This window comes from Rhineura floridana, chromosome 4 (genome assembly GCF_030035675.1).
Source record: "Rhineura floridana isolate rRhiFlo1 chromosome 4, rRhiFlo1.hap2, whole genome shotgun sequence".
Taxonomy (NCBI): Eukaryota; Metazoa; Chordata; class Lepidosauria; order Squamata; family Rhineuridae; genus Rhineura; species Rhineura floridana.
In genome coordinates this window covers 188,926,484-188,948,641 of record NC_084483.1, presented here as the reverse complement: position 1 = coordinate 188,948,641, position 22,158 = coordinate 188,926,484, and the positions used below count along the sequence as shown (strand labels likewise).

At 41.7% G+C, this 22,158-nt stretch overlaps 1 protein-coding gene across 6 annotated transcripts in view; it reads right to left on the bottom strand.

Moving 5' to 3' along the window:
- Positions 1-462: 462 nt before the first annotated feature.
- Positions 463-22,158, bottom strand: part of SLC8A1 (solute carrier family 8 member A1) — a 400,022-nt gene continuing 378,326 nt past the window's right edge. For all 6 annotated transcript variants that reach the window (XM_061625553.1, XM_061625554.1, XM_061625557.1 and 3 more), the window contains 2 exons: positions 16,237-16,512; positions 463-5,070 (listed from right to left, as the gene is read on the bottom strand). In XM_061625553.1, coding sequence (XP_061481537.1) covers positions 4,694-5,070; positions 16,237-16,512 — 653 coding nt within the window. In that variant the 3' untranslated portion in view covers positions 463-4,693. The remainder of the gene's footprint in view (positions 5,071-16,236; positions 16,513-22,158) is intronic.

Here is a 22,158-nt window from a genome sequence, read left to right as displayed (position 1 = left end):
CTTCACAACCCATGTTTTGCATATAAGATCTCAAGTTTGGCTGTCAAAATCTGAGTTTTGAGGGATGAAATAATATTCATTTGCTAATTGTGAATGTAAAAAATTGGACATATTTTGGATTTGTGTGGTGTGCGTGTGTGCATAGGGGTATTAAGCAGAAGAAGCGTATGTGCACTGTGGGAAAATGGACTAGATAGCTGTTTCTCTGAGCATGTTTTGTGCCTGCATGGGAAAAGCATGGATATTATGCTTCATTTTTTCTGGCTACAGTGTCTTGCATCTGAGACCCAGACTTTGCAGGTGTCTGTTATGGACCTAGACAATGGAAGAAACATATCAAAAAACAGTAAAAATAAAATGAATGAGAGGTGTCAACGGAAGAAGAAATGAGACGCACAGGGAAAACGCAGCAGTACCAATTTTCAAATTAAAATCAATTATAAATTTTATTTTCTGTGCCTCAGTGTACCATTGATCACAATTAGTGTACTCACTGCCTCTCCGTTACTGTGCACGATACACACAAATAAAAAGGAAGGAAAACAAATAGATGAAATGAAATAATTTTACACAAACACAGTCATAATAATATTAATAATCCCTGAACAACCCAAATAATTGCTTAATTTTCTCCCCCCACCCCAACAACAAACAAATCAAATGAAACCAAACAGGAAAAAAAAATCCTCAAAAGTGAAAACTGATTTACGGGGGAGGGGGGGAATATTATTCATTCCATTTTTAAAAGGAAAACAACAGGACAATTAATTCAAGCATTCCACAGATTGTTCAAAATGCGCAAAAGCCTAGGCTAATCTCTGTCCTTTCTACCATGTGATGTGGATGAAAAATTCATTCATGACCCCTCGACAGAAGAAGCTACTAAGGAGTTGGTTAGCTGTGGCCGATTTCTGCAATTACAGATAGTGATGAATACACGTAATGGAGCATTTGATGTGCACAGCGTTCTTCCTTCGTTTCAAAAATGACACCATGTGCCCACATGGACCAATGGATGTGCATGTAAAGCTAGCATTTCCACTTAAATGAATGGGAAGCTCTTGAGCATGGATTTGGGCAGGTGATCATTCTCCACCTCTCATTCATCACATTACCAAAATTACCATTGATTTTAATGGAATTTGGACTGAATACGGAGGCCACAAATCTAGTAAGAAATCTGATGGTAACAGAACATCCCCCTGCCAATTTTTCTACAACATCCTCCATTCAGTTATACAGTTAATGATGCAATTAGGTTTTCCTCTGCAGCAGAACATGCTTCACTCCTTTGATGTTTAACAAACGTGTTCTGGTCCAGCTGAGTCACATAGACACAGCTCCCTGTTTTCTGTTACTTTAAAGTATGGATATGATCTATTGCTACTTCTCCCTTCCTGCTTCTCAGAATGGATGCACACAACTATTTTGCTCCCATAGTGTGATTTTTTTTAATTCAGAAAAAAAAATATCACTGTATGGTAAAGATCCATGTACAACTGTGTCATGGTGACAGAAGAGCAGTTGTTGTGTAGGTCAACGTATAGAGGAAATACAGAGGATCAAAAGGATGCCCTGTGACACTGCCATTAGATGAGCTGGTGGAGGAAAGGGTGGGGGTGGGTTGTAAATCCCATCATCTCGTCTGACACCAAGCAGCAACCCTCAAATTACAATACCATGCATATGCTTCAAAGCCACAGCTGATATGCTTCACACATAAGCTCCCAGTTTCAGTCTCTGGGCTGTCTGATTAAAGTAAGGTTCATGGAGGACTGGGAAAAACTCGAGGGAGTTACTGCCACTCAGAGTAGGCAGCACTGGAACAGATGGACTACCAGACTCACGTGGCAGCTCTTTAACACTCTTCAGCATGACTCACTCTTTAGGAGATGAAAAGTGTGAATAGATTTGCCTTTCCTCCAATCTGCAGCTCCTCCATTCTGAAAACACCTTCTCAGCTCTCTCTGGAAGGCAGACCCACGGCATGCTCACAGCTGAGAAATGGGGATGCATTTAAGGGAGGGTTTGCACAGGCCATTTTTTGGATTCAAGATGTGCGCATCCTGCCATCCATAGTGCTCCCTTCCAATGTGGCCAGGGATGGAGCACATCTCTGCCCAGTGCTATCTCTGCCCAGAGACTGTGTTTCTGTTCCCCCCTTTTTAAATGGACCATGCTACCTTAAGATGAGTACAAAATTAGTAATGGAAAGCCTGCAAATCTCCACCAAGTGGGCCATTCCCATTGTTTTGTTAGGGCAGGAAAGCTGACCTGTTTCAGCAGCTTCTGTCTCCCTGATCGCCTTTCCATTTTACCAGTTCCGTTGCTGCCTGACCAGTTCCTCTTGCCTAGCAATGGTTCGAAGCTGCTACAGACATAATTCTCTCTCTCTCCCCCCTGCCTCCATCATCTCTATCTAGAGAGCAAGCAATTGTGGCACAGGGCTACTAAGCAGCATATCTGAGTCCCATTCATTTCCCTTTGGGGATCTTCTGCGGTGTATGTGTGACCCTTCCCCACCATCTCCACAGATTTGCCATTTCCCCAACCATGCCTTGCCGTTCCTTCCATGCAGCCCTGGTTGCACCTTCCTTGTTCTGACCTCTTTCTAATGGCTTGTTCCTTCCATAACCACAAGAGCTGGAGGGGTGGTGGTGGTGGAACTGATAAATGAAAAAGGTGTGGGGGGAGGAGGAAGGGAGATGGAAAAATTAAACAACCCAGCAACAAAGCAAGCATCCTCTGTACCTGTGCTGGATGATGACATTTCCAAAGCAAGGGCTGTTTTGGGGTCTCTCACTGTGCATTGTACAAGAGCTAAGCACATAGCTGACAATGAATAAATAATAAATAACAGGAGTTCTATGTCTAATTCCCAGGCACAAAAGCATTCACTGTTGGACAATGCAAGATTTGCCACTTTTCCTAGCTAAGAGACTCAAGGTCAGTGGGTGGTGGAATGTTCAACATCCATCAGAGGGGACTCAACTGCTCTGTCTTCAAGGTGCCCTTTATGAAGACCAGATCAGGCTACAGGTTTTTATAGTGCTGCAGCAGACATAATAGCAAGTATGGAGACCAAGGATTTAACGTCAGGTACTTGAAGACAGGAACAAATGCAGTATATATATATTGAGGGGAAATTGATGCTTAAAAAAAAAGAAGCTCAAAGCTATTTTGCTTATTTAGGGCTTGATATGGCTAATCATACTTAGTTTGAACAATGCTATGCCCCACTACATTCATACAGGCTAGGCGCAAAGCAGGCTCTACGCATCTGTAGCTTAGCGGCAGAGCACATACTCTATATGCAGAATGTCCCAGGTTCAATCCATGGAATCTCCAATTAAAATGGTAGGTAGCAACAAGGCTGGAAAAGCCCTCTACCTGAGATCTTGGAGAGCCACTGCCAATCAGAGTAGACAGTACTGGTCTAGATGGGCCATTGGCCTGACTCGGTATAAGCAGATTCCTATGTTCAACTTCCTCCTAAGCTTGGCTGGCAGGCAGATCCCTTTCTAAAATGGCCTAAGCCTCTCTTGTACGGATTTTTCCTTTCAAAACATATGTATCTCTACAGCTCTTGGTTATTGCTTCTTAAGAAACTTAATGCAGAGCAGAAGATTGCCAACCATTTCCTGCCTCTCATGCTGTTCATTAAAAAGGAAAGAAAAAGTGTGGAAAGAAAAAAACACACATAATTGCATCTTCAGTGCTCAATCGGCATCGCTGAACGGACTATCGCTATTCAGTGCTATATTACAGATTATGGTTTGCTTCATTCATGCAAAGTGTTACAATAAGTACCAAGAAAGCATTCCCAAACAGGAGTATGAGAAGGAGCAGAGCAGCAAAACGTGGCAGGAGGGAAGGGCACAGGAGGCAAGTGAAATCAATCTGACGTCACAGCAAGGAAAAAATAAAAACATAGCATGGGGATTAGGGCTTTGGGCACATGTCTGTCATCCACAGTTTTGGAGCAAATGGAGTGCTGGTCAAAAACTGTTTGAGAAGATCACTTTTCTTTTAAAGGGAAACTGGACGCACCAATCATAAATACAGTTCCAAACAAATCTGGGAAAGGGATTCGCGTGGTATGTCAAAATAAGGTACTCTTAATAGCTGGACAGTAAAGGGGGGAATCAAAGGAAAGAAACACAAAAAAAGCCACATCCCAAACAGTATGGAGGTCAGAAAACCCCTGGGCCGTGTATGTCACTCCACACTCGCATGTTTCTTTGAGGGCGATGATCTGGCCCATTCTTGAGTTATGAAGAAGGCAACAAAGATATTGGGAAGAAAGACCAGAACTCCCCTTTTAAGACATCCACTCAATACGATATAACTAAATCTGCCCCTTTTGGCATTCCAATCAGCCCCCACTGCAATCAGATCAGTCCTCATATAGGGGAGGGAAAGGGGAGAAAAAGAAAGGAACTCCATCATGATCTTGTCGCTTGCGTTGCGAAGATGGCCCTGCATCCGTGCCTCCATTTCTATGATGCTGCCCCTGGTGAAGAATCCTGCAGATTTCAAACTCCTACCGCAAAGCTACATTCCATCAGTAGATAAGTGAACATGGCAAATGTCTTTTCTTCCTCTGTTCAATAATATTAAATCTATCTCTATATACCTATATCTCTTTCTCTCTCTCTATAGATACATATAGGTGCTATCTCCAATAGTTCCTTTAGAAGCCCTGTATGTGGCAGTAGGCTTCTAGAGATGAGAAGAATATGTACAACAGCCAAAGGAGGACAAAGAGGGATGAGGTCAGAATCTTGGCAGTCCGTGGCCCGCCCAGCTCACCTCCAATCTCCGGTCTCCGCCGGTAGAGGAGCACACCAACACTGATAAAAGCAAATATAGTGAAGAGGGTGACGGAGAAAGCCAGTGTGCCTGGTTGGACTTCAAATGGCTTGCCGTTGGCTGCGTGGTAGATGGCAGCGATGGACCAGGCTACGCCAATCCCCAGGAAAACATTCACTGCGTTGCTACCGGTGACGTTGCCTATGGAAGCATCTGCATATTGATCTTGCGTTGCTGCTACTTTGCTGGCAAACGTGTCTGCAAAGCGAAAAGAAACACCACTGTTAATCTTGTCTGTATTTGCCCCTCCAAGGAGCTTAGTGTGGTATTTTAGGGCAAAGGGAGAGGCAATATTCTTAGCAATGCAGTGAGTTCTTCATTTGCAGTATGAAGCCGGCTGTGCGACTTGCCTTACACACACACACACATGCAGGCTTGCCAGTTAACTGCTGGATTGGCTTTCAGTTTTGTTCCTCCTCATCCTCAGCTATTCCACAGAATCTTACCTCCTCTTTGCAGTTTCATTTCCTAACTGTCTCTACAGCAGGCATAGAGTTAATTCACTAATATATCCAGTGGAGGCTGGTGGTACCCATGTCAATGGGACAGTGAATCTATTCCAGGTTTTTGTCCTAACTTTCAAGGAGCTTCTCCTTGAAAGTTTGGATTAAAACTCAGAGTGTATTCACTGCCTCACTGACATCGGCAACACTAGACTCCACTGAATATGTCCAATATATATCCAGTGCTTTCCAGCATGTACATGGTTAATTCACATACCAGTTTTGCTCTGGCGTAGGTTAATTGATCAATTTAAACATGAAACCAAAGACAACCTGCAGGAAATCTTACTTGCTAAGTACCCAGTCTCAGCTGAGAAACAGAGCTTATCACAGAGCAAGAACTTCAGACTGCAAATCTCAAGTAGCTGCCTTCAGGCTGATTGGGGTCTTATCTGAAAATGGCGTGCATGGCCCTATTATGTTGTAGCTTCCCACGAGAGGACATCACTGAGAGCTGCTTGAAAGTTTGAATATATTCTGTTTGCATGTTCTCTCCCAACTTTGAGTTCCCAGAAGATCTGCATTTTCAAAAGGCACACGAGACTGTGAGAGACCTTGGTTTTAAGCAAGCGCCAATGTGCAGATGTTTAAGTGATTGCACTCTTCTTGTAACAGCCGGTGGGAAGGTGATGCAGGGGAGATGAAAACGCTGTATTAGCCACATCTTCAGCGTACAAATTTCTCCCACACAAGTTCACCTTCAAAAGCTATGTGGTGTGACTCATCGTGTGTGCACCCACGTTTTTAAATACTGAACCTAATCTGGCCTGGTAAGGCTAGTATCCTGAAAACCATGCTTTACAAATTGGGTGCCACCCTTGGGGAACCTGTGGTCCCATTTTATCCCTCCTCCCTTCTCTAGAACGATCTTCACTTTCAAGCTTTAACCATGGTTTAATGTTACATGTGCAACATTGCTAACTATAATTAACTTAAGTTCTTATGTAACCACGATTAAAAAAAAAATTCCAACCATCGTTCCTATTGCTGGTTTACAAGTGAACCATGGGTTTTGTCACTAATAATAACACTTAACATTTGCACAATGCTTTATGTGCATTGTCAGGTTGTAATTCTTTCGACAGCCCTGTGTTATTAACCCTTGTATGGCAGATGGGTGCACTGAGCCTGAGAGAAAGCCTAAACTCATGGCAAAGAAGAGATCAGTGCCAGAGGCTTTCTCATTCAGAGCTTGCCTGAAGCCATAGTTAACACCAGGAAAGGAACAGAGGAGGGATGTTACTTTTCAAAGTGGGGTAGGGGAAGAAGGGCAGTTGTGGAGAGACAGCATTTGTTCCTGAGGCTGGGTCTTGTTTGCAACCATGGTTTAGAGGGAGACAAAATTATGCCTAGATTGAGTCTCTCTCTCTCCTTGAAAGCATTGTTGCTCATTCTTCACCGCATCCTGTTATTTTTATCTTCCCGAAGCTTCTGTTGACCTTGTCATGCCCCGGTGAGAAATGCCTACCTATTTCACTGCCATTAAAAGAGAACAAATGTCATTTTAAACCCACCTCCAATACCTAATTAGATCTATTTTGTAGAAAGGTTTAGGGGTGATCCAAGACAATGCTACAAACCGTTCAAGAAAATGAATACTTAATGCACTTTAGCACTTCCAGGTCACCTTGGGTACAAGGAGATGAAGAATAGCGCAGGAAAAAATAGAGGTTGTTTAAGACGTCACCCCCCCCTGCCCTGCACAAGGAGTTTTATTTATTTATTATTTGATTTGTATTCCGCCCTTCCTCCCAGCAGGAGTCCTGGGCGTCAGTTTTAGAAACATGTTCTTCCCATGGAGTTTTGAATGCAGAGTTATGAAATTCCAGCTGGCAGCTAAGCTCTTCTTTCACAGGCAAAGAAAAGGCCAAATAAATATAGCAATAAAGTTAATCTAGAGTGAAATTCAGAAGCTGCTTTTACCAATAAAAATAGCACTGGGGAAATTTCTGTAATTGCTGTTTAAAAAAGGCAATCTCACCACATTTTTGTCTTGCAGCACCACCACAACTTAATAATTATGCTTTATAATTGATGTCAGAATTACTAGGCTCCTTGGCAGCTATCTATGTGACAGCCACAGGAGTTCCTGACAGGCACTCCATCACAGAGTCAGGGCCACTGCCCACAGGATATTTCTTAGACCCAGGAGAATGATTTTATAGATTTACACATCTACACATATATCTATAACTGTATCATTAAGGCAGCAATCCTATACACACTCACTTGGAAGTAAGTCTCATTGAACTGAATAGTAGACATGTACAGGATTGCATTGTAAGATTGGCACATGCATTGCTTATGAAAGATATTCAGGTTTGGGCTTTATCTGATCTCTAGAAAAAGATGGAGAACAGACAGCAAGAATGGAATCATATCTGCCCTTGCCATTTCAACTTGATGAATGCCACAAAAAGAATTGCTCTCAGATAATCAATGAGAACTAATCACCATAATTAAAGGGCATCCTTAGGGTGCATCCAGATAAGAGGTTTACTGTGGAATCAGTGCTGCTCATGCACGCAAATGTTTTGCATTGATGTCGTTGTCATCAAAATGCCAACCTGTCCTTTTTTCAACATTCAATCCGTATTTATTTATTTATTATTTGATTTATATCCCACTCTTCCTCCCAGCAGGAGCCCAGGGCAGCAAACAAAAGCACTAAAAACACTTTTAAACATCATAAAAACAGACTTTAAAATATATTCAAAGCATCTTTAAAAACATTTAAAAAAAAGCTTTTTAAAAAAGCACATTGAGGACATCTTAAAAAAGAAAAAAGTTAAAAACATTGTTTTTTAAAAAAGGTTTAAAAAACATATTAAAAAGGAATTCCAACACAGACGCATACTGGGATAAGGTCTCTACTTAAAAGGCTTGTTGAAAGAGGAAGGTATTTCCTATTACCATGGAAAATCTGTTAGGGCACTTCCATTAGGCGCTTCAAAGCAGGTCCCAGTCAGTACCTTTCATGAAATTGGGATAGCAAAAGACTGCCCAGACCACTGAAGGTCTCTCAGTACTTTTTGGGTTGTTTTTATTCTTATATCCCACCATACCCCCTTCACATGGGGGTTGGTGGAGCATGGAAGCACCTTTTTCCATGCTTATCAGATTTTCCATGGTAGGGAACAAAAGAGGTCCAAAGCAGCTTAACCTGAAAAAAACAAACAAAAAAAATCCTGAGATAGCAGAAATGCAGGATAACATCAATTGAAGGCCCTGATCGTTTTCAGTAGTCAAGATAAGGCAATTATGCAGTAAAGAGATCTAGAAGTGCCCTTAGAGGAAAAAACCCAACCCATTACACATCTACAGACACAGCTGGTGTGAAAGCTCATTAGCACATTTTTTGGGAGGGGCATTTTATCATCTGTGGGGTGTTGTTTTGGTGGGTGGTCTCCTACTTTTATTTGTTCCTCTGAGGACAGCCTAGACATTTTGGGTTGTATCCAACTAGGGTTGCCAGGTTCAGGGCCTGAGACTGATCCTGTATCTTTAGGACAAGAGAAAGTCAGCCAAGTGCAGGTGTTCATGCAACACTGTAATGGGAAAAACCACAAGGTGGAATTCTCCCTGCCCAACTTTTAAAGATACAGAAGACCTCTTGGTTGCCAGACCCATCCAAGAGGTCTTCTGTATCTTTAAAAGTTGTGCAGGGGGAAGGGAGAATTCCACCTTGTGGTTTTTCCCATTACAGTGTTGCAAGAACACCTGAACTTGGCTGACTTTCTCTTCTCCTAAAGATACAGGATCAGTCTCAGGCCCTGAACCTGGCAACTCTAAACCCTAATCTCTTTACAACAATACTACATAAACTCTCATGCAGGCTGACATTGGAGAATTTGCTAGTGTGAACCGGACAGTAGACAGCACATGCAAAAAAGGTGGGGTGTTAAACAAAAATGACAGGGGAGTGGAGTTGTGTGCAACTGATGGACCTAACTATAATAAACATTTCTAGGAGGTCGTGGAGTTGCACAGCTGATGCAAAAACTATTTCCCAGAGTTTGTAAAGAATTAAATATCAGCCAGAGATACCTGCCATAGAATCTAGCCTCTCTGCTGGCATCTTAAGTCAATGAGCATGGTGATTCCTTGAAACAGATCGCTCCAAATTCTGACCTCATTCCCCCTCATCCCAAGTATGAGATAATATACTTCGGTCACTGTTGTGCTCTTCCTTTACTTTGTTTAATGGTATATTCTATGTATGTTACACCGTGTTCTTTTTTATGGCAATAAACATTGTTTATATGATTTAAGCATCACCTCATTATTCACTGAGGTCAGTGGAATTAAACTAGTATGCCTATAAAATGTTATTGCATTCTGCTAAGGAATCCAGTTTCCCGTAAAGGAACTTGATGATATATTCACTTTGCTGTTGCACTTGAATGACTCATATGGATAGTTCAATTATTCCATCTTTTAATGTGTTCCACTCTAATACCAGCATTACAATTTCAAAATGATGAGATGTCTGTAGTTCATTTGACAACATTGGATGTCATCTACGTAATTGGTGCTGTGCTTGCTTAAAACAGAAAGCAACTTACAACACAGTCCTATACATGGTTACTCAGAAGTAAATCCCACTGCATTCAATGAAGCTTACTTCCTAGGTAAGTGTGCATACCAAAACATGTTATCACTTGCCTAGCTGCATTGTTAACATCCTCTTTAATAATGAACATAAATATTGAGTGCCAATAGGATTGGAGCCAAAATGGGGCCACTGAGAAATGAGAGGGAGGTGCTATATCCTAATGCTTAAGGTTTGAAGAAGTATGCAAAAGTCTTTTAAAAAACAACAGAAATCCAAGCCACCTAAGGGGACAAATTCTCCCCCCCACAACAGCCCAAATAGTTGAGCACACTCAGTACCTATGGAATGTTGAATATCAGTTGATCTAGCAGAGTCAACGCTTTTGTTCTGGGTTGCTGACGTCCCAGCTGATAAGCAGGGGTTAAATTCTCTCAGTTTGCTGCATGCACCTGTCAAAATCCCTTCTGCGGGGTTCCCAAGGGCCTGCCAGCCAACTAGGATTCCCAAGTGCCCCTATTCAGGAGTCGTGCCAGCCGGCCATGCCCTCCTCCAAGAAAGAAGCTCAAGCAGAGCATTCAATTCCCTCTCACCACAAGTTGTATTTCTTTTTGCAACTGACACTCAACTTCCCATTGCTACTTATAGGGCTATTTCTGTGGGTTGGTGGCTGCCTCCTTAGCTGGTTTCATAGAAAAGGCTTATTTGTTCATCTGCAAGCCTTGGGGATCCCCCTGGGTGTGCTGATGCCTCCCTGTATTTCCTCAGTGGCCCGTTTTGGCTACATTTCTCTTGACCCTCACCACTTGAGTTTGCTATTGGAAGATCATATATGCTGCTTAGGGAACAAGCCGGGCTGAAAATATGGAGTATATATGCAAGTAATATACAGTTAAACAAAAAAGCAACTTTCACTAGGCCATACGAAAGGATCTCACAGTTGAAAAGTGCCTGCACTTGAGAATTCATCACTGCATTACTGGCCATATCAGCCCAAGAGAAAGTCATGGAGAAAAAGGAGAAAATCATTTCTTGGAGAGAAGCATTTGTGACTTTACAGGCTTGGCGTGTAAAAGATCCCAAGTTCAGTCCTTGGCACCTCCAGGTAAGGCTGATAAAGACACCTGTCTGAAACCCTGGAGAGCTGCGACTGTTGTGCAGGGAATACTGAGCTAGGTGAGCCAATGGTCTGACTTGAAGAAGAAGATTGTTATATATTGTTATATATCTATATTTTGTTATATATTGTTATATATACTGGGCTCCTACTGGAGGAAGGGTGGGATATAAATCTAATAAACACAAACAAACAAATAAATCATAATGTGGAGGCATAGTTCTGAGTCAGGAAGTTTATAATTCAAAATCTCACCTCAGCCATGAACTCAGTAGGTGTTCCTAGGCAAACCACTATTACAGGAATGGGGAGCCTGTGGCCCTCCAGATGTTGTAGGACTCCAACTCCCATCAGCCCCAGCCAGCATGGCTAAGTTGTAGTCCAATAACGTCTGGAGGGCCACAGGCTCCCTATCCCTTTGTGGTGACTCAGTTTCAGATCCCATATCTGGCCTATGGGGGTCATAATATTTACCTACCATATAGGGGTGTTGAAAGGATTGAGAAGATAATGTATTGGATCATTTAGAGGGTTTTAAAGTGCTATATAAATATGCAAGCATTATTGCTGTTCAAATGCACAATGCTATAGAAATAAGCAGCAATTAACAGATGAGGCTAAGCTGCAAATTTAGTATAAGTATGCTACTTGAACATGTTGGTTATAAACTGTATGCCTTACAGAGAATGGGAACAGCTGCAAGATACTTGTTCAAGGATTAAGTTGTCATTTTCAATGTAGAAAAGATTATTGTCAGGCTGATCATTTGTAGTTTGCATATTCCCCCAGGATAAATGATGACTGCTGGAAAAAAATAAATACCTGTGGCTTAGTTGCAAGTTGTTTGATTCTGGTGCTGAGCAGCGCAGTTAAATGTCACCATTCCATTGGAGAATGGTCCCCTTCCTTTCAGTAAGCACCTCCGCCTTTAACAGGCTTACAGAAGTGTAAGTAATTTTTAGAGAATGCAACATGTTTCATAACGAGTTTGCTCTTTCAAAGTAAATGTGAACCGACGTTGCACCAAAAAAGGGGGAGCTTTCTATTTCGATGCTCATTAAAAGACAGCTTCATTAGCTGTTCCTACAGCAAAAGACAACCCCCGATGCTAAATGCCACTCTATTTTCAGTGGAAAGTGGCTACTGTACTCAGAAATGATGGGTCAGCTGAAGCTGCTTTAAAGGGAAAAAAGGCTTAACATATTTGCTATGGAAAGATTTTTTTTTTAACCATCTTGTTTCCAGCAAATGAGAGATACAAGATAGATAGCATGTGATATTTTTGGAAGAACTATTACTGAAAGAAACAACAACCAGGAAACCTTTTCCTCAGAATGAATGACTGTTTGGTTTTATCTAATAGATCCTCAGATCAGAGCTGGGATGGATTGGAGGATGACGGAAATGTTAACAGCTTCACCTCTTGTTTGTCCCAGCATAGCCTAGGACCCGGAGATCTGAAAGCACTCATAGATCTTGCACATCAGCCCATCCCTCTCAGATGATACTTGGGGAAAGGCCATAGCTCAGTGGTAGAGCATCTGCCTTGCATGCAGAAGGTGCCAGGTTCAATCCCGGGCATCTCCAGCTAGGGCTGGGAGAGAATCCCCCATGAAACCCTGCAGAGCTGCTGCCAGTCAGTGTAGACGAGGGATGGGTTCCGTTGGCCTGTGCCAGTTCGAAAGCATTCTGTCGACCTAACAGGCCAGTATAATTTCAGATTTGTTCTTTGTCCACTAGCCGCTGCTTTTACCAATCTGTTTTTTTCCTCTTGGAAAAAATATTGATATTAATGTCAACATTTTGAAAAGAAATATCAGTATTTTGAAAGGAAATATTTTAAAAACAAATGTTGATAAAATAAAGGAAATATCAATAAATCGAAGGAAACATTGATAAAAATTTGATCGTTATATCAATATTTTAGATGTGCATTAAAACTCGACCTTTGAATTTACAGTTTATGGCTATGGTACAATGGGAGATGTGGTATGTGCACATGGAAAACTGCAAACAGGATGGGAGCAGGTTGTCTTCTTTGAAGTTTCAGCTGCGTGTGCTGGGGGCACAATAGTGGAGAGTGTCTACAGCTCAGTGGTAGAGCACCTGCTTTGCAGGTAGGAGGTCTAAAGGTCAATCCCTGGCACCTTTGGTTGAAAGAATCAGGTGATGGGAAAGAGTTAGATGAACAAATAATTTTGACCGGGTATAAGGCAGCTTCTGTTCACAAGGAAGAAGCAAGCTGTTTTTCAGCCTAGACTGAAGTGGGGAAGTAGGTTGTCTCTTTAACATGTCAGGAAAACTCACAAGAAATCTCTAGCTTTTCTAGCATTGCTCTTTATTATTTCCTTTGTTTGGGGGCAACCTGGAAATGCACCAGGTACCGCTGGTAGTCTATGGACTACAGCTCGAGATCCACTGCCATTGTGGACTGTGCCCAGAGGAAAAACAGGATCTGAAGGACCCTGTGCATTTTCTCAGCACCACACAACTAACATATTTTGCATATAATTGCTTTGCATGTGATGGACAAGAGCTGTTATGAAAGCAGTATGTTTGCACCACTCTCATTTAAATGGGGCTTGAATAGGAGAATTTCTGGGTGGATTGCACCAAAAAAACAAGAAAAGAGGGCATTTGTACTGAAGGACAATGTGAAGCACGTGCACTTTGACTGACAATCCAATTCAGCATAACTTACAATATATTCATTGACTGGATCTGACACCACATACTAAGTTAATGGCCTTATACTCTATGATAGTTAATGCAGAGAAAATAGTCACCCTCTGGCTCCATATTTGTAATCACTGAGGGGAACTAGAAGCCCTACATTCCCTAAAAGCAGGCATTTCACAACTCTGATTGTGAGTGCATTGTTGTGGCTGAATGGTGCTGAGGTTAAGTGAGCTCATGTACACCACTTTGTTACATTGAATTGACATAAAAATAAAGAACAGACATTTTTCTTTGCAGCACTCATAAAAGTTGCTTTGAGTGGGAGTGGGAATAGAAGTATCTGTCAGTTCTGGTCCTCTCCGTTTCTCATTTTTCCAGTCTAAAATTCAGTTCCCCACATTTCTGCAGCAGTCTTATTTTAAAAAAATCCTCATGAAAATTCATCAACATTTTAGTGCGAATTTCTCCTCTCACACACATTTTTGCACTCAGTTTGGAATAATATACAGACTTTTTTGCAAACAATTTCTCCTAATATAATGCATTTTGTATGTTATTTTCACTACTATATTTATTTTTATGCACACTTCCCTAATACTGTAAGCATTTTGTAAGCATTCTTTGGTTGGAGAACTTAATTGCAAAATTTGGGTATGTGCAAATTTAGAAGGATGGCTGCGCTTTGGTTCTCATTTTGTTTTGCAAAGTGCAAATTTGATAGATTCGATAGATTTAAAAGCAAACAATCTAATTTCTCTCCCATCCCTAAGTGGGAGTTATGGGGAAATCGATATGGTCCACTGGCCAGTTCAGCTTTCACCAACCTGGGAACCTCCAGATGTTTTGGACTACAACTCCCATCAGCCCCTGCCAGCCTGGCAGATTTGGAGCTGGGTACAAATACCAATGTAGTGGCTTCCCAGTTGCCAGCATGTGTAGTTAGTGAAGGGTGCTCAGAGCTGCTAGGAGATGCCGTGTTCCCCTCACAGAGCTTCAATCAGGGTGGCTGACTGTTAAACCACTTTGGCCAGTGGAGTTCTGTCAGGGGAATAGGAATCTCCTCTCAGCCCCCTTCACAAATTACACTTCCCAGGATTCTTTGGGGGAAGCCATGACTGTCTAAAGTGAAATAAAGGTCTGGTGTGGGTGTGGCCCCCTGATTAGGCAGGCCCAGCAGCTGTGAGTCTGGCTTTTAGAACACTGACAGTTGGTTCTTACTGAGCATGCCCGGCATTATTATTGAGTTCAATGCAAAATTACTTAAATTACTTAAAAATCAGCCAGACATTTTTTAAACCTTTAAACTGCAGAAGATGAAGGTCAGTAATAGGATTACAGGTGCTCTGTGAACATGGCTGATTTTTAATTAATTTCAGAGAACTCTGACAGAAAAGAGTCCAAAAGGGGTCTGGTTTTTTCCTCTGTCTTTTTACACTGTGAACTCTCAATCCTCTCTGACTGTTTTGTGTATCACCATGAAAATTTAGAGGGGTGTTAAGCTAGCGTTTCTGAGTTCAGGACTATAAGTTTTGTAAGGTTTTGTTTTGAAATGGGCTTATGGGAATCATCAGAATGGCATGGGGGTATTTTCAATTTAACATTGCGGAATGTGAAAAATCTATGCTGATGATAGTATACAGCCATTCTCGTGGTTGTATAATACAAGACACACCTCATTCTTATGATTGTAAAGGCGGTATCCAACAAAGTAGTTCTGTTAGCGCAAGAACTTCTGGCTATGGCACAGATTTTCCCCTTCTTCTTCTCTTCCCACACACCCCTAACTGATCTGAGCTTTCCCCCAACCCTACAGAGAAGATTTGTAGGGGGGGGCATGGGGAGAAAAGGGAAGGGAAAATTTCATTGTGTAAATGGAAATCTGTGCACTAATGAAACTGCTTCACTGGATACAACCCAATTTTAAAAACTGATTTTAATATTGTATTTTAATATTTTTATAACCCATCCTGAGATGTTATGGTGAAAGGTGGGTAAGAAATCCAGATAACAACATCATCATCATCATCATCATCATCATCATCATTATTATTACTATTATTATTATTATTAATAATAATAATAATAAATTCCATAGAAAGAAAGAAAAGCAAATAACATACAGTCTTCAAAATCAAGATGCACTCAAGATCATAGTGCAGTTCTCCCAGCCTCATATTCAGGAATAATCCTTCCAGTTTAACTAAGGCTACTTGGGTGCAAATAGACTAAAGTATACAGTTTAAGGTTGCAAGCAACATCCTACTTATTCTGGAATAATCCACTTTTTTCTAATATGAATTAGAACAGGGTTGAGAAGTGTTAACTAAATCTTCCCCATACAATCTGTGTTGCAAATTGCATAGACACATAGCCCATATGGAGACTCCTGGATTGCTGTCAGGTTTCTTGTGATTCCCCCCTCCTCCCCCCGGTACAGCATAGTGTGATGACACTATGAAAGATTGGCAGGGAATGAAATTGTTGTGACTGTATTTGGTTTTGCTTTGTTTTACCTGGTACTGAAGTTCCCAAAGCAACGAACACAACTGCAGTTACTGAATCCTTCAGGCCGATGGTGCAGCCAAAATGGGATGCCAAGTCCCCGATGAACGCTGTCAGAAGGCCGATCATTAGGATGGACACAACAAAACAAGCCCAACCATTCCAGTAGTCCGTTGGGGGGACAAAGGCAAAAAGGACTTTCCAGAAGACAGTCAGAAAGTGCATCACATAGTCAAAGCAGGAGGGTAGTTTCTCTTCCCCACATTCATCATCGTCATCATCCTCTCCTGGAAAAGCAACAACATTGTGGAAAATGAGAGGTGTCAGAGGAAAACTGGCTTTTCTAGTCACTAATAGCTGGGGCACACAACCATCCCATTTATGGAGGATGCTTCCCAGATAAGCAGCCTTCCCCAAACAGATAGCAGTGCCCGTCCAGATGCTGTTGGACTACAACTCCCATCATCCCTGACAATTGGCCATGCTGGCTGGGGCTGATGGGAGTTGTTGTTCAAAGCTTCTAGAGGTTGGGGAATGCTGCCAAATACTAAGAATGGCATCCAGCTAAACAGTTATGCTAGTACAACGGCATTTAGCTGCACAATGTAATGAAGTGGTTTGGGGAAACTCTGGAGCAGATTTAGGAGGTGCACAGGGAGAGGAAAGGGCAGGGAAGTTACACTGCACAGCTAAAAATTGTGGCAATAGTGTAACTGTTAGTTGGATGCCACCATAAGGTTGGAAAAAACACCAGAGGTACCAACTGGAGGGGACAGAACTGGCCTAGATAGACCAAGATAGTCTAGATAGACCTCAGATAGGTTCTGAGTCCACATAAAGTGGTTTTGTATAGTAATATGGTTTATTATTTCTGCCCATGACAGCTTCTGGCCCAAGACATTTTAGTGACTATGACCGGAAATCCAAATGGTGTACTTCCTTGCTACCCAAAACGCACACCTGGTCCTTCCCAAAACTGCTGGCACACATAAATCCATGTGTTGCTGTTGCTGTAATGAAGCAGACTATTAAAGTGGTTTGTTTGTATTGCATTCACTGCCCATCACTTTAGCATTTCACAAAATCAGTATAACTATGAATGATTATGCTTAAAAGAACAGATTGCGTAAAGACACATATACAAAGGCCTTTTTTAAAACAGGGCTGTCAATCATTTTTTAAAAGTCATTAATTGATTATATTTATATATATTTACATACTACCACAACCTTAATATAGGTGCCTTTTTAAGAAACTGAGAAAGAGTAAGATAGCATGCAATTCAATAAACAAAAGTTATCACTGATGGTTGCAAGGAAAGGCCATCTTTAATACTTTAATGTCCATTTCATAATACAGGAATATACCTGCACCAAGCATGGCCTTAACTCATAACCCCACAGATGAAAATTATGCCCTCATGATCAATCAACTAACACTTTATCTCTATTTACTTTTTCCACACCATGCATAATTTTATATACTTCTATCATGTCCTACTTTACTTGAATGGAAATGTTTCCTCATATGGGAGTTGCTTTTGCCTCTTCATCATTTTGGTTACCTTTTTCTACACCTTTTCCCAGCCCTAAGAAGATTGGCCTGGTTCTCAGGCAGAGTAAACCAGAGTTAATGGTTTACCATATATATGTGCCCAAGAGGGCTATTTTGCTCCCCTCCACTAGCATGCAGAGGAAACAAGCTATGATCCCTGACTTAGCATTACATCCAAACCAGAGATTGTGGCTCATTTCCAAAACCATGGTCAGTAAGGCAAGAACAAAACTTGGGTACAGACTGTGGCTCATTCAGAGTGAAACAAATCATGATGCCTGGTTTGGACGTAAAGCCAAGCCAGGGATTACAGTTTGTTTCTTCTCAGCCCTAGAGGGCTGTAGTGAAATGAGAGCAACTGGCACTTGCACAGTCAACCATGGTTTATAGTTTTTACTGTGACATTTGAACATGTCCATTGTCTATCTTTTCAATTTAAATTTTGTTATTAGCAGTTTTTATTGTTTTATTACATGACACATCAACAATAAGAGAACCATACATGCAATGGAACCATTAATCAGTAGCGCCCCCCATGCAGTAACACTTCTCTCTACCCAAAAGTCCCCCCATTTAACCAGCTCATCCACCTGAAAAGAGAGATAAAGAAAGAAAGAATAGAGAAGGAGGAATAAAAGGAGAGAGACAATGAAACACAGACACACATTACTCACTCTTCTTGGATGGTTCTGCAGAGGAGCAATGGGTAAAATCCAACTGTTAAATCTCCCAAAAAGTCTTAAAAGCTAACTAAATTATTTGCATTTCTCAATTTACCAACACTACTTTCCCCCCCGAGGCTGGCTGGTCTAGCAGAGCACGAACCCAGTTAGAGATGGATGAATCTGTCCATTGTAGTTTCTTTCTCTGTTTTCCTCTCTTAAGTTCAGCTTGCCACACTTCTGCATCAGTATGAAGATTTGTTTTTAAAGAAATTCCTTATGAAAATTTCTCACCATTTTAGTGTGATTTCTTCTAATATACACATTTTTGTATGCAATTTTGCCTAACATACACATTTTTAAAGACAAATTTCCCTAATGCATATTGTAAATTATTTTCAGTAATATATGTGTTTTTATGCACACTTTGCTCTAATATGCCCATTTTGTACACATTTTTTGACTGGAGTACTGCATCACAAACTCGGAGAAGCATATTTTGAAGCATAGCTGTAAATCAGTCTCTGTGTTATTTTGGGCAGGCTCAGCTAGGTATGATCTCATTAAAATGTGAACCAAACCAAGCATCTCCCTCATCCCCAGACCCAGCACACCTTTTTGATTTAAAAAGTGTTCCAAGAACCTGTGATAATGGGGTGTGTGTGTGCTTGGGGATGTGTAAAAACCAAACAGTGCTGTGCCCAGCGGCTTCTGATTCAAACTTGCAGAATCATTTTTGCCCCTACAGCTTAACCTTGGAGAGAAAAGGTATGTTGGGCTAAATGCAGTGAAGATGCTTCCAGAGTAGCCCACTGCTTTAAAAATATCAACATGTGCCTTAACCCTTAAAGGCAAACTACATCTGAGAGTGGGAGGCCTGTCTCTTTAAATGTGGGAATTACCTCATCAGATGTATATATCCTGCTTAAAAACAAAACAACACCCATGTCCCTCCTTCCCAAGACTATCAACAAGAGCCCATCAACAAAACCTACCATAACCAGTTATATAAAGCAGGGAGTGGGGGACCTGATTTTAAGTGCAAAAGGGTGCTTGGGTGACCATGGGAATGTCCTCTTCCCCATGTTTGCCACTTGTTTCCTTGTAGTCTCTCCCCATCAACTCCCTGGTAATTTTTTCCCAGTTGAGCTCACTTTGGAACTGAAGGCTAGGTGTTGCCATCTTTCCTTATTTTGTGCTCTCAGCATCTGAAAATGTGGCTTTGCAGAGCGGCCATTACACCCTCCCATCCCTTGTTCCACAAGCCTCTTTGCCTGACCCACAAGGCCATCTGTTATTTCTCCACTTGCAATGCCAATATGGAAGTGGACTTCAATAAAAAGTTTTGTCACACAACATTTTTATTTCTTCTGTTGTGCCAAGCAGATGCAATTCTTGTTCTTGATGTACTGTGGAGCACAAACTTATGTAATCTCATAAAAAGCAAGGAGGAGCAGAGCGCTAGACAGCTGTTAAAGCCTGGGGCATTCAGGTGCCCTCGCTGTGTGGCTGCCACATTTTCTTAGCAGGGCAATGATCCATTTTATTGCAAGGCAAGAAAAATGCCACTCTGTTTTCTGTACAGAAAGAAACCTGCTTCTCCCAAAATATACACAACATAAATCCTTCCTTCCTGCTTGGCTACAATAGCCAACAGATCTCCAACAGTTTGTTCTTACAACCCTGTATCATGGAAAAAGAAACCCTGGAAACTGGCCTGGAATAACCAGAAAAGTTGTGGGTACCCCAACGTGCATTGGCAAGCCAACAGAGAATGGCAAAATCTTTCAAACAAGAAGGATAAGAATATAATCCTATGCATGTCTACTCAGAAGTTCAGTGGGAGCTACAACCAGATAAATGTGTTTTGAATTACAGCCTGTGAGTGATACTCGCAAGAATCCCAGCACTTTAGTTCGTTCACAGGAGGGAATCAGAAGGTGGTGGGTCTGTGTGTGCTTAACCCTTCACCTGCCCACCAACTCTTCCCTGCCATAACTCCCTCAGTGAGTTTCTCCTGCAGTTGACTTTGAGTCCAGAAATAAGCTTGGCTGCAGAAAATAGCCTCAGAAGGGTTAGGGGAGGCTCATGGGGAAGAACTCACAAGCGGTGGAAAGAGTTTAAGTACCATCTCACCCTGCATTATCATAAACTGGCAAACACCCTAACAGTTATGTAATTTATTGAATAATCTTAACTGAAAATGTAATGTTATTCACTTTAAAAAAAAATTAAGTGCCAAATGCCAATCAATTTGTTCTCAAGCCAAGAAAATCAATGTCTCTTTCCCCAGCCAAGAAAATCATGCTATGCTTGCACAGCCAGTTGGAATAAATGGCAAGGAAAGGACTGACACAATATCTTGTCCCCCCTCTCCTCAGCTGGTTGCTGCATATGATAAGGGAGATGAAGCCAGACATCACCACTTTCCATATTTATCAATCATTCCAGTGCCTTTCACTCATTGGCAGACTGCAGGAAGGCAAGGCCAGGTTTACTTCTTTATCCAGGAGCTCAGCAGAACACAGCCTGCATGGGTTCCCCTCCTGTCCCTGTCCATTGCTTATTTATTTGTTTATTTTAAAACACTTGTATCCTGTGTTTCTGCAGCACTGACAGCAACTGACAGAAAATACACATAAAACTAACCAAATACAATAAAAACAACTGGAAAACAATAACTAAAATGGAAGAGAAATAAAACCAGCAGAAGAAACAAGGAACACAGCAGCTTCAAAATGATTCTCTCAACTACAAAGCCCTTTGGTAGTCCTTAAATCATTAGTTCAGGAGTGCAGGGGGCCAGATAAGAATCCTGGGGGAGTTACAGACTCTTGGTTCAGGGGCTGAAAAGGCACCGCCCTGCAGACCCAAGCACCTAGCCTTACTGAATAGGGTGACATAGAGCAGCCTGGGAACACCTGATCACCTCACTTTTGGATTGATCTATGATGAGGATTCCTCCTTCACCCTCTCCTATCTCAGCATGCTAAGCCAGTAGCATAGTGGCAAATTCAGAAGTGCAAGGTCCCTTCAATATAGTCACAGCCACACCCCATCCCTTTTTTTGCTGCTGGATTTAGAATGACATCCTTGTTAATGCCTTTTCCCACAACAACAGAAGTCCCTAGGAGCCAATATGCATAAAAGAGGAGAGGTTAGCTACTGAAAAAGAGTCACTCAGTGGCTGAGTCATCTCACTCTGATTGGTTCCAATCAGCAGGAAAGGACAAGGAAGCATGTTAGAAGGCTCTTCTCAGTGGCTAACACACCTTTCATGCCGATTGGCACATAGGATGCTGGAGACATAGGGACCCTGCTTCCAAAAAAGTAAGGGTCTAAGGCCCCCTGAGACCCTGGATGACTACACCCCTGGATTAAGAACAGGTAATCACCCCTTCCTTCTTAAATACACCCCTTCGCCTTTTGGGAAAGCCTTCCAACACTTATTTATACAAAGGTTCAACACTGATGGGTTTTGTTTTTTGGTCTTTCTCTGCGAACACCTGATTTCCTGTAGCATAATACCCTGGGTTAGCTATTACACAGCATGTTCTGAGAGTTGCTTTAGGTGTATATTTAGTGCTCTCCCTTCCTAAGGGTTCTGGGTGGGTAATAATTTAAGTGGAGTGCACAGAGCAGAAGAGTTGAACAGGCATATTTTATATATCCACCAACAATTGCTGCTGAATTTCAGCTCAAACATGAAAGTCTTGG